This window comes from Planococcus citri, chromosome 2 (assembly GCF_950023065.1).
Source record: "Planococcus citri chromosome 2, ihPlaCitr1.1, whole genome shotgun sequence".
NCBI classification, from domain to species: domain Eukaryota; kingdom Metazoa; phylum Arthropoda; class Insecta; order Hemiptera; family Pseudococcidae; genus Planococcus; species Planococcus citri.
The window spans coordinates 18,498,327-18,511,248 of record NC_088678.1 but is presented as its reverse complement, the minus strand read 5'-3'; the positions used below and the strand labels follow the sequence as shown (position 1 = coordinate 18,511,248).

The 12,922-nt window shown below is 35.4% G+C and overlaps 1 protein-coding gene across 1 annotated transcript; it reads left to right on the top strand.

The window, feature by feature from the left end:
- The first annotated feature begins 4,374 nt into the window (after positions 1 to 4,374).
- On the top strand, positions 4,375 to 11,617 carry LOC135834873 (probable peroxisomal acyl-coenzyme A oxidase 1). Its single transcript, XM_065348849.1, has 13 exons — positions 4,375 to 4,709; positions 4,782 to 4,947; positions 5,103 to 5,271; positions 5,346 to 5,469; positions 5,555 to 5,674; positions 5,756 to 5,880; positions 5,953 to 6,116; positions 6,201 to 6,363; positions 10,225 to 10,415; positions 10,485 to 10,637; positions 10,731 to 10,836; positions 10,914 to 11,060; positions 11,143 to 11,617. Exons 1-13 carry the CDS (start codon positions 4,580 to 4,582, stop codon positions 11,401 to 11,403), a joined length of 2,019 nt encoding a protein of 672 aa, XP_065204921.1. The 5' UTR covers positions 4,375 to 4,579; the 3' UTR covers positions 11,404 to 11,617.
- The last annotated feature ends 1,305 nt before the right edge of the window (positions 11,618 to 12,922 follow it).

The following is a 12,922-nucleotide window of genomic DNA, read 5'->3' as shown; positions in this document are numbered from 1 at the left end:
TTCACCAAAAACCGAAAAACGCACTTTAGCACTTGAAATTTGGACAGGTGATAAATTTTTGCATGATCTTTCGATCTACCTTTGTAAAGTTTGGAAAAGTTTGTGCAAGTCCTATGTTAAAACGCAAAATCTGCGATTTCGGCTGACCTGAAAATCAAAATGGCCGCCATTTTGTAAGTAAGGCCAACTTTTTTTTGCCAACTTTGCATTAAAATGTTTCTTAGGATGTCCCCTTTAAGAAAAATGTTGTCCCGGAGGATCGGCGGGGGGGGGGGTGCAATTACTCCTATTGTCATATGCCGGACTATTAGGGCATCGCTTAAAATCAAAATTGGATGGAACGTTTGTTACATCAAAGAACACATTCCGATCAAAAGATGTTTCCTATGTTTTGCGTTAGGTCATAATAAAGAACAATGTCCGAATAAAATTAACGAAGGCTTTAAGGCAAGTGACGTAGAGCATGATTTTAATGGAGATTATTTTTCAAGTAAGTAAGTAATTTTTTTCCTCAAAATTTTGAAAAATTGGGCTCTTTGCCATCTCTTTTCTCATCTTGGACTGACAATGAGACTCGACTAAGATGGGTCGTTTTTCAACTTTCAACAAATTTTAATGGAGCCTGGCAAAAAATCATGGCCAAATAACCTCAATTGATGCATAGGAAACATTTCAAATTTTTTGGTCAACGTTTGACCTCTTCCGGCTCGAGCTCAATATTTTTCAAATTTGGAAATGTTCATGAGTAGAAAAAAATCAAGTTTTTTTCAGCGTATGTGGTCTATTGATGCTCACTATGACGTACAATAATGTGAATCAATCGTTCAATTCTGATTTTAACCATCTTACAAATATAAAGAGATAATTACAAAATACTTATCATATTTGATATTTTAAAGGAATAAACAAATATTTTGAGAACTTCTGAATTATAGCAAAAATTAACACTTTTTCTCGAGCATAAATTATGCAAGAACTAGAGGAGACCACCTAAACTGGGAAAAAATAAAACAATTGAAAATTTCTCAAATTTTTAAAACAACGAGCTCGGGCAGTGATTTGGAGAGAGGGGGGAGGGGGGATTGACCAAAAAATTGGAAACTTTTCCTTCTCGTCTTAATAAGGTCATTTATTTGGCAATGATTTTTTTCTAGGCTTTGTGAAAATTCGAAAAAAGTTGAAAAACCACCCAAACGACCCACTTGAAATGTATTGAGAGGGTCGAAAAATCTGAGACTTGTCCCAGTATCCCAAAAGAGTGTATGTGTACCATGCTGCCGCAGACACCAGTCTGCTGCTGCTTTTATAAGCGCAGTGACAGCGATCATGGTGTTAAAAGGTGACGACAAAGCTGAAGGTGACAACTGTAAGTATCATCCATAAAAAAAAAAAAACTAAAAAGTATAAAAATATTTCATTGGCTTTCTACCAGATTTTTAACTGTCCTCTACATCGATTTGAAGTCTTCTGTGGATTTTAGGGTCATTGTAGCAGTAAAAAAAAATCGAAAAAATTCAGGGTCATAACCCTCAAGTATTTCTTGACTTTTACACCAAGTTTCAAATCAATCGGTTCAAAACTGTCGGAGACAGCACGAAATCCTCGAAAATCATGTTCAAAACCTAGAATTGACCAATTTCATCGATTTATACTTTTAAAAAAATATTATTCGGTGAAAATCATGAAAAAACCTGTGGTGAAGAAATTCAATCGTATGCTCCTGCTATGGCAATAAAAGACACACTTTTTAATGACAAATCACATTTTTATTTTCCAGATTCTTGGATTCATTTTCAGTAACGTTCGATTTCAATTTTAATTCTTCATTTAATTTTCAAGCTATTATGTTTAGAATTTTCAGTCGAATTCTCAGTAAGTAATTTAATTTTCAGATTTTTTCATTTTCATTTTTCTACAGCTCTTATTTTCATTTCGTACAATTTTTCAGAATTTTCAATTCTCGATATACGAGTAATCCAAGAGCTATGTACTGCGATTGCCCCAAAATAACTGAAAGCTGGGACTGGTCTCAAAAGTTAGTATACATACCACTATTTTAAAAGCACCCAGTCTGCCAATCCTCAGCTGCTACTTTAAAGTTCAACGAAAGCTCAATAGTTCACAATTTTTCTGAACTTTTGGCCGAGAAAATTGATGGCTCAAATTGGTGCCAAATTATAGCATTTTTCGCGCTGAGTCCGAATATGTAGGTCTGCTGACCCTAAAGTGCTGCCAAAGCCCCGCCAGACTGGTTGAAAGGGGGGTAAAATTTCGCAAATTTCATCTTTTTGGGCTAAATTTGCATAAAAAGCTATAAAATCGGTTTAGAAATGATTTTCAAACAGTTTAACGAAATGCTCTATGGGTAAAATGATTTTTAGGCGCTAAAATTTTCAAAATTTTCATGGGGGTGAGGCATAAGGGGGTTGTTGAGAAATTCAGCAAATATGATTCATTTTTAAATTTTCATTTTCAGTTTTTGATCCAACTAGGTATCAGAATTTTTTACTTCATTGTCGGTTTTGAAAATAAATTACACTTCAGTTTATTTGCTTCATTTTTACTTCAAAAAGCTGAAACTGGTTCGAGCGTCTATAGAGGTCAACACTGAGGAGCTCAGGGTCTCTAAACTACCCGGCTAGCTCCAAGGTGCTTGTGTAGATGTCACTAGAAAGCAACGGGAAACTATTAGTGGAAGCTCGAAACAACGTCGATTCCCCAGAATAATCGCAGTGGCAATAGGCATTCGCCTCACCCTGTAAGGGTACCACAAAAATGCGATTTCCAATGTCCTGTAAAGGACAAGGAACCACGACGACGACGACTGTAATTTACCTGATTTAAATCAGTGGCGAAGGAACGATATTTTCCATCACGTTGGCTGATCCATTCGCGACACTTGTTCAATATTTGGAACGATATCTTTCAATATTTTGGCATAATTAATGCAAGAACCCCGGTGAGAAGTTATAATTGCAGGCGAATTCTTCTAAAGTTCATATTCGATGAGGTGGGTTGCCCAAAAATTGAATTTATCGCAAAAAAATTCAATTTTTGAGCAACCCCCCTCCCCCAATGTGGCCCTTAGGAGGGTCCAAATGAAAATCTGACTGCATATTCCTGTTCAGCTGGTTCAATTCATATGATTACGATACCCATATTGCCAATGTTCTTTCGCCCCAAAATTGGGGGGGGGGGGGTGCCCATCCCATGGACTCAAAATTTGGGTTTCAATAAGTAGTTTGATTATCTACTGTATTTAGAGGCATGTCTGCAAAATTTCAAAACCATATCACTGGAAGTATCAATTTTTTTGGTGGTGCCACGACACAAAAAATAAATTTTCGAGTGTTTTTTGAGTTTTTGAGGATGACCAACCTGGAGGAAAAATTTGAAAAAAAAATCCAATATATTTTTCTCGTGCAGGTACATATATTTATTGGGTTCGAAGATACGGCGATTTCAAATTCTCTTTTGTCAATATCTCCCCCCTGGAGGGTCGAAAAAATTCACGTGGCTAGACTCATGTCTCTTTTACCTATTTTGGGTAAATTCAAAATTTGTTGTTATAAACTCGTTGAAGCATGATTTTTCCCTCGAAAAAAAAATGTTCTTTCATCATTTTGGCAAGGGGTGGGATGGGGGAAATTTTTCTAAGTTCACGATTTTTTAAAGATACCTAACAAATGTTTCATCAAAATTTCAAAAATCATCATAATAGGCATGCGGACATTTAGTCAAGTGCAAGGTAAACTTAATTTATGTACATACTGAAGTGATGTCAATCAACGTGGTTTCTCACTCGATGACTCGATATTTGAATAATTTCTTGCAACAGTAAAAATACTTTGGACGTTCACATTGAACTAATCCAAGTTTCAGTTCAAAATGGTGGATTCAAATTTTCACTTTAGAACACCGTAGAAAAGTAGACTTCAAGAAGAAGCAATGCAAAATGTTGAAAAAAAATAACTACATAATTTAATCATAATATATTCTGGTGTAGGTACTCGTAAATTTTTACTCAATAATAATCATGCCCCTGAAATAAGAGGAAAACACCAGTCACCAACCAGCCATCTTCTTAAGTGACCAAACTGAGATTTTACTGAAGGTCTAAGTTTGCTTGCACTCGCCTAAGCTGCTTGCTAAAGTTCAAAGTTCAAAGTTGATGAACTGATAATTATTGATAAAGAATTCGCGCCGAAAGAAAGTCACAGACATAAAAACACCACAAGCATATGATTTGCTGATACGAATCTCGCGCGAGCGCGAGATTCAAACCAGTTATAAACCAACCAATCAGAGCATTTTTGATAAGAGTTAGTGTTTTATTCACCTGGCGATCTCGAGTGAAACTAAATTTGACCACAGCTGATTCGGTGGTGGTAGTTGATTGATAGTAGTTGAGAGAGGTAACCTGTTGACTGTTGTAAAAAAATGATGATAATAAGTGGAAAAACTGGTTTGACTATTTTAAAGTCCAGTAATTAACTATGACATTTATTATCCATATCCAAAATTATTCCACTTCTACATTACAAGTACTGTTGAGCTGAAAGTTCAAATTCATATCAAAATGCCCGAAATTCTATCCAAGTGCAATCCAGATATCGAAAAAGAACGGAAGAAATGTACATTCAATACCAAAGAACTGACTTTTTTCTTGGATAAAGGAGAAGATAAAACTGAAGAAAGGAAAGCATTAGGTAACACTTGTGACTTTCACCATTTAGTTGTCATTAATTCACTGTACTTACTCGAGTGTTACTTTTTCGCAGAGAATTATTTCTTGAACGATCCAGAATTGAAACCAAAAATACCCATAGAATATTTAAGTCATAAGGAGAAATACATCGAAGCTATTCGTTTATCATGTTTATTATTCAAGAAGATCAACACATGGTTAGAGAGGCAGGACGGAGGCAATGCGATGGAAGCTTATCAGTAAGAAGCTCTTATATCTGTAGCAAATCAACTGTATCGTAGGTACTGTAGTTTAGAAATTTTCGGACTATGAACCGAGCTTGACCCATTAACTTGTAAATTATTGAACTGGTATGGTACTGACGTTTTATACGAGGTGTTTTGTTTTACTCTAGATCCGTTCTGGGTGGTTCTCTCGGCTCAGCTATTCTAAAAGAAGGATATCCATTTGCGGTTCATTATGTCATGTTTATACCAACAATTATGGGCCAAGGTACCATGGCTCAGCAAGCATACTGGATCAGCCGAGCTTGGAATTGCGAAATTATGTGCACTTATGCTCAAGTAGGAATGAATTGAAATTTTGAAAATTTCATCAAAATAAAACACGATTTTAAATTGAACTAAATTTGGCGCAGACTGAACTCGGTCATGGGACTTTTATTCGAGGATTGGAAACCACAGCTACTTATGATCCTACCACTGAGGAATTTATTCTCAATAGTCCTACGTTGACGTCGTATAAATGGTGGCCTGGTGGATGTAAGTAATTTGTCCCTACAGCTAGTCACATTACCTACATCCTTCAAAAATCTCCAACTGATGAAATTTTATTTTGAATTTTTAGTGGGCCATACTTGCAATTATGCTGTAGTTCTAGCTCAGCTGTACACAAAAGGAAAGTGCCACGGAATCCATCCATTCGTCGTACAACTTCGTGACGAAGATACCTGGCTACCTATGCCAGGTATTTAATCAATCTGCGTTGAAAATTATATTGTGGTTTTATAAGTTCGATATGTGTAATGAAGACGTTTCGTTTTCTCAGGAATAAAAATCGGAGAAATTGGCTGCAAATTAGGAATGAATACTGTAAATAATGGTTACCTGGGTTTTGAACACGTTCGTATTCCTCGAGATCGTATGTTGATGAAGAATAACAAAGTGTTGAAGGTAAATTTACCTAGGTTCAAGTTGATCTCATTTATGTAATCTTCTACATCTATACACCTTTAAATCATACAGGATGGCACTTATGTGAAATCTCAAAATGAAAAATTAACCTACGGAACGATGATTTTTGTACGAGTTGTAATCGTTCGTGGTGTAGCAGCTACAAGTTTGGCTAAAGCGGTGACAATAGCTACTCGATACAGCGCTGTGCGCAGACAAAGTGAAATGAAACCCGGGTTAGTAGGTACATACCTCAGAAATTATAATTTTGTAATTTTTTCCATCTTTTATTGAGACCATCTTGTTGTACGTACAAATAGTGAACCAGAACCACAAATTGTGGAGTATCAAACGCAACAGTATAAGCTATTTCCTGGTATTGCAACCGTATTTGCGTTGAATTTTTCCGCTTCTTGGCTGTGGGATGTATACAACAGCGTATCTTCAGATTTGGAGCATGGTGATTTAGAGAAATTACCAGAAGTGAGCAATTTTTCATATATTTTTAGGGGCTGTGATAGGATTTACTTCATTTTTTGGTAGTATACAGTGTTTGTAGAGCTTTTACTTACTTATGCTTGAAGACGCTTGCCATTTAGAAGTCTCGCCAAACTTATTTAAATTGCAGAAAAATGGAAATTTTTTTACAGGTGGGAGGGGGGGGTGGTCTATCCAAAATCGATAAATTTTTGGAGATTCCGATTATTGAAAATTTTGAAGAGATTCTATTGCAGTCCTGATATTAATATGTAGCCAGGAATTTGAGAACTTGAAAAAATAAAATATTGTTGACATTCAGAGATTATGTCAAGACTTTTTAAAAAGGGAGAAAATTGACCGGTTGACTTTTGAAAAATTGACAAAAAAAATTCTGTCAGTCTTTTAAGAACTTGACAAAACAATTTTGTTAACTTTCTGACATTATATCAGACTCGGGGGGGGGGGGAATCATTGAAGTTATAAAAAAATTAATAATTATATGATATTTTGTCAGATTTTTTTAAAATTTGGAATAATTCTGAACATTGAGTTGACTAGCGAAAAATGTATCCATGATTTCAAAATTTCCTTGGAGAGGAGACTTTACAGTTTACACCCATTTTTCAGAACAACCAAAAATTTCATTTTTCTGCGAAAAATCCAATTTTTTTGTAAAAACTATAAAACTGGTCCATCTGTTGCCAAAATTGCCGGAAAAAATTTCCAGAAGTCTATTTTGTTTATAACCAAAATCCTCGAAAAGAACTATTTTTCTTGTCATAATATCTCTAAAAGTCTTACCTACTATTTTTTGTCTTTTGTATATCTCATCACCTTGGTCTTGCCTGCGCTTACTTTCATTCTGTATTTCAATCCGGCGCAGTTAATTTGGTCATTCATCTTCTGCATCTGCGCTTCTGTCCCAGCAAGAATCACTTTGTCATCTTGGTAACTTATTTCATTTATTCTCTTGCCATTGATTTTGAATTTCATTTGTTTGATTTGCGCTTCTCTCATTATTTCTTCTGCATACACATTGAACAACCTAGGTGAGAGAGGGCATCCTTGCCTCACACCTCTCTTTATACCACACCTGTTCTTACCCAGTTCCTATCTTGATGTTTGTACTCTGCTCGTGCTCCCAGTACAAGTTCTTTATCATTTGCAGGTCTCTGTCATGGATATTGTATTTTTTCAGGATCACCATCATCTTCTCATGGTTGACACGATCAAATGCTTTATCTTAATCAATGAAGCAAGCTATGATTTCCCTATTTGCACTCAGTGCTCCTGCTCTTTGAATGATCACTTTCAGCAGAGTGATTGATTCTCTCGCCCCTTTTTTTGCTACAAAGCCATATCGTTGCCTAAGTTGCAAAGTAGCGTATGTCCATCTGTTCACTTGATACCTCGTGTAAAAGTGCCTTCAATCTGGAGCACTATCTATTGGGTTTTAGTGTTCAACCAATCAGGGGTGCTAACCGTAACCGCAAAAAACCGAAAACTGTAACCAAAACCCAAACAAGAACCTAATTTTAGCCATTTTCAAACCCTAACTGAAAACAAAAACCGAAATTTCATAAGTTTTTTAAAACCCCTAAAAAACCATAACAATAATAATGAAGTGAGTTGAACCAAAACCTAAACTGATATAATTTATTTCAGTTTTTTTTGGTTTTCGGTTTGGGTTTTTTCAGTTTTTTCAATTTTTTTGGGGAGATTTTATTTTTTCACATTTTTGACTTTTGAGACTCGAAATCCCGGGAAATTGATAAATTTAATGAACCTATCAAATTGGGTCCTTGGCTGTTGTTGTTGACTTGTTGCTTTTTGGGTTGTTAAATCGCTTTGTGTTTTGAGATTGAGAAATTTTGAAGAAATTTTTAAAAAATACGTAAACCAAAAAAAAAACCGAAAACCGAAACCAAAACCGAAATTTTTGTAAATAAAACCGAAACCCAAACCGAAACTGAAATTTTGAATTTTAAAACCAAAACCGAAACCAAAACCGAAAAATGTCAACGAAAAAATTGGAGTGAAACCGTAACCTTAATAAAAATAATTAAGGTTAGCACCCCTGCAACCAATATGTAGATATGCTGGTGGCATGTCTCTGACATAGCTACCCATTGGTTGAACACTATAGTCCGTTCCAAATAAGAAACGCCAACTGACAACCCGCAACACACGACGAGGCGTGATGTTCGGGGAACTGACGGGGAGGTAAACAACATTACGCAGCAATGAAAAGCAAACCGGTTATCAACTTCGTTGGCTTAGCGTAGTGCTCAACCTTGCTTGTTCATGTGCACCCTATGTTTTGCTCCTTGAAAAAGTTGGCGTTTCTTATTTGGAACAGAGTATAAAACCCAATAGATGACGCTCCAGATTGAAGGCACTTTTACACGAGGTATCAAGTGAACAGATGGACATACGCTACTTTGCAACTTAGGTAATGATATTGTGTTTCACTTAAGTAGATTTTCATCTACCTTCTTTTCAATTCTGGCATTTATGATGGTGAGTACTGAGTAGTAGCTTCAATGTGTGGCTCATTAATGCGATGGTTCTATATTCAGAGCATTTCTGTGAGTTATACTTTTTTGATATTGTACAAATTTTACTGCTTTGAAGCCCTTAGGCAGGGTACCAGATCTGTGGGACTGAAAAGATTTCGGGATTGGACTTTGGTTTTGGGATTGAAATTTTTTCATTTCGGGATTGGATTTGTTTTGGGGTTTGTTTTTCAAAATTTCATTTCAGTTTCAGGATTCATTTTGGGATTGAAAAAATTGTTTTGGTTCCGGGTTGAATCAGTTTTGGTTTCGGGACTTCCATTTCAACCAATTTTAAGCCCAAATTGACTAAAGGACCCTGGAAGGGTTTAAAAAATGAGAGGTTTTGACATGAAAAATCCAATGGTGTAGTTGGTTTAACATTTTAAATGCATACATATCTTGCTTAATTTGTAGAGTAATTTTTATTATAATCTGAATGATTGACGATAAATGATGATGGCCATTTATCAAAATAAAATTCCGGAAAAAAGGAAAAAATTGAAATCCCAAAACCAAAACGATTTTGTTTTGGTTCCATGATTGTTTTGGGTTCAAAATTATATCAGTTCCGGGATTTTTTGGTTTTGGGATCAAGAAAAATAACAGTTTAGGTTTTGGAATTATATTTGAATCGGGATTTAATCGGTTCCGGTTTTGGGATAGTTTCAGTCCCACAGCTCTGCAGGGTACCTTCATCATAATTATATTTCATTTATTATCTTCAACAGCTCCTTTTTGTACTCCAGTTTACATGTTTAATCAAGTCTACTGGTATGAGATCTTCTCAACTGCTTTGTGGTTTCTGGCTCTCTTCACTGCGTTCCTCAGCTCCCACATTTCAATTCATGGCGCCTCCTCTGTGGATGAAACTTCCATTCGAGCTGGACTTGTGCCATCTCCATACAATTATTCTTGTATGTAGCTGATCCAGACCTCTTCTAATTCTTGATTGTCAACACAATACTTTCCATCTTACATATGCTATTCCACTTCTCCTTTTCTTGTGAGCTGCCAACATCTGCTTCACTTTGGTATGGATTTCTCTAGAGTTATGCCTTTTCTCCAGATTTTCTATTTCTTGGCACCTCTCCTCATATCACTCGTTTTTGGCCATTCTGCACATTCCCATGATCTCATTATTTAGCACTGTGTATTCACGACTTGATCTGTTTGCTTTTCTTTGTTCTTCTATCAGATCCAGTATCTCTTGAGTCATCTATAGTTTGTGTTTTCTTTTTACTTTGAGTGGAATAGACGTCTAAATCCAAAATTTCAAGATTCATAAACCGTGTTTTTTTTTCTTCAGCTGCATGCTATGTCTTGCTGTTTAAAAGCAGTCAGTTCTAAAGACGCAACGAATATGATAGAAACATGCAGACTGGCTTGTGGAGGACATGGATATATGACTTCTAGCAGTTTCCCAAATGTTTATGGAACTTCGACGGCAGCTGTCACTTATGAAGGCGAAAATACGGTCTTATTACTGCAAACTGCAAGGTTGAAGGCAATTTTCTGGTAATTTTCCTTTTAAATTGAAAATTTTCTCATTGTATCAATTTATTTTAGATATTTAGTGAAAGCTTGGCATCAAGCAAGTTCTTCTTCAAATGTAGCAGGTACATTGAAATATCTACAAGATTATAAAACAGCACATATGTATTTACCATGGGAGGAATCCCTACCTTGTATTGTGAGAGCTTTTCAATTGGTTGCTGCGAGGTAAACAAAAATCTACATTTTAAAAATACTTGTTGTAGGTAGGTACTTAAGAATTTGAAACCTAATTCGTATTGTTGCTGTGTTCATTTTCAGTAAAATTAAAAATTGTGCTGAAAACGTAGATAATTTAGTTAAAGAAGGCGTTAGTCCGGAAGATGCTTGGAATAGAAATTCCATTCAGTTAACCCAAGCTGCTGAAGTAATTTTACGATATTATACCTAAGTATTTTGGCAATTTTCTACCATTTTGAAATTTTTTTTTTACTTTCTTTACAGGCGCATTGCAGAGCATTTATAGTGGACACATTCGTGAATCAAATCAAGGATTTAAAAGTATCCGAATCATTGTTGAAAGTTTTGCGTGATTTATGCGAGTTGTATTCGGTTTATTGGCTATTGAACAATTTAGGCGATTTTCTCATGGTAAAAATGATCATTTTAAAAAATATTTTTATAGTATACGTAGATGGGTATATTGATTCAGTGTATTTAATTTCATTTCTAGTATTCTAATTTGAAAGCATCAGATGTCCCAAGATTACAAAAATGGCAAGAAAAATTATTAGCGAGTATTCGGCCGAATGCTGTTGGCTTGGTGGATAGTTTCGATATCCACGATGATATTTTGGGTTCAGCTTTGGGTGCTTATGACGGGCGCGTGTATGAACGTTTATTTGAAGAAGCTAATAAAAGCCCATTGAATGCTGAACCGGTCAACGAATCTTTTCATAAATATCTGAAACCATTTTTAAAATCTAATATTTAATAAGATTATAGAATTCATTCTGTGATACAAACCGCAAATTTTGATGGCTTCAAAAGTCCGCTGTTAAAATAATTGCATTCGTTATTGCACCTGCACCACTTTTATTATATGTTTATTGTTTATTGAGTTGTAGTTTAGTTGTACCGAGGAACATTTGTATAAGCAATGTTGGACACTATTTATTCATGTACATATACAGTTACATTGTTACTTATGTCAGTGTGGTATTGTTGAATAATTTATACGTTATGTTTCACTTCATTTGAAGAGTGATATTCCAAAACTCGCTTTGTCCATTTTTATCAAAGTTGGGTTTTCAGTGGTACCTGGTAGATGAAGTATTAACTCACATTCCTACATCATCAACCTACCAAAATGAGGTGTTAAACTCACCTAAATAGCCAATTCACTAAAAATTAAAAAAAAAAATAATGTTCCAAAACGCGTTTTGTCCATTTTTATTGAAATTTTTTTCAGCAGTATTTAGTGGATGAAATGTATACCTACACTCCTACATCATAAATCCACCTAAATAAAGTGCTAAACTCGCCTAAAAAGCCAATTTACCCGTTTAAAGGGAAACTGTTTTTCCTCTCTCCTGAAAAGTTGTGAAAATGGACAAAGCGAGTTTTGGAATATCACTCTTCATTTTCATTCATACGGTAGCATTACTAAATCCATTGATTTTTTACAACTTGCATGAAATTTTTTAAACCTTACAAAGGTAGATCAAAACAGCATGCAAAAATTCATCATCTGACAAAATTTCAAGAGCTAAAGTGTCTTTTTCGATTTTTGGTGAATTTTGAAAATCAAATTAGGTAAGGCCAAAAATGAGGGGAAAAGTCAAAATCTTATCAAATTGACCTAGAAAGTTGAAATTAGGGATTTACCCTATTTTCGACCTGCCAAATCGATTGGAAACTGTTTCAATCCGTTTTAAGCAGTTCTAGATCCTCCAGCAGATTTTTGAAACCTGGAATTCTCATAAAATTTCATCAAATGGAGTTGGAAAGTCGAAATTTATTCTGCAAACTAATTTCAATACCCTACGAAGTCGACTGCAGGTGGATTTCAAGTCGTTTTGGAGTCTCCAGAGACTTTTTGAAAATTACTGGAGCCTCCAGTAGATTTCTGAAACTTGAAATTTTCACAAAATTTCATCAAATGGAGATGAAAAGCGGAAATTTACACTGCATTCCCATTTTAGCACTCTCTGAAGACGACTTCAGGTGGGTTAAAGTTATTTTGAAGCCTTCAGCGATTTTTTGAAAATTCCTGGAGTCTTCAGCACATTGTTGAAACTTGAAATTTCAACAAAAATTTCTTCGAATGGAGTTTTCACGCATCCGCGGATCTGAAATCTGAATTCTGAATTATAACATTTGGCAGGCGAACTGATACTACCATGCATTGGGAATATGCCCAACGTTTTGCCTAGTTTTGCGGCAGTAGCGCTGTTTTACCTACTTATTTTAGGTAGGTTTTAGGTTTGGAGCGCTAGTGTCGCCGATTATTG

Bases quoted from the DNA above. Each gene is read 5' to 3' on its own strand.
- LOC135834873 (XM_065348849.1), top strand. From the start codon at position 4,580: ATGCCCGAAATTCTATCCAAGTGCAATCCAGATATCGAAAAAGAACGG. The intron at 5,470-5,554 runs GTAAGTAATTTG...TTGAATTTTTAG, and splicing joins TAAATGGTGGCCTGGTGGAT to TGGGCCATACTTGCAATTAT. The intron at 11,061-11,142 runs GTAAAAATGATC...TTTCATTTCTAG, and splicing joins ATTTAGGCGATTTTCTCATG to TATTCTAATTTGAAAGCATC.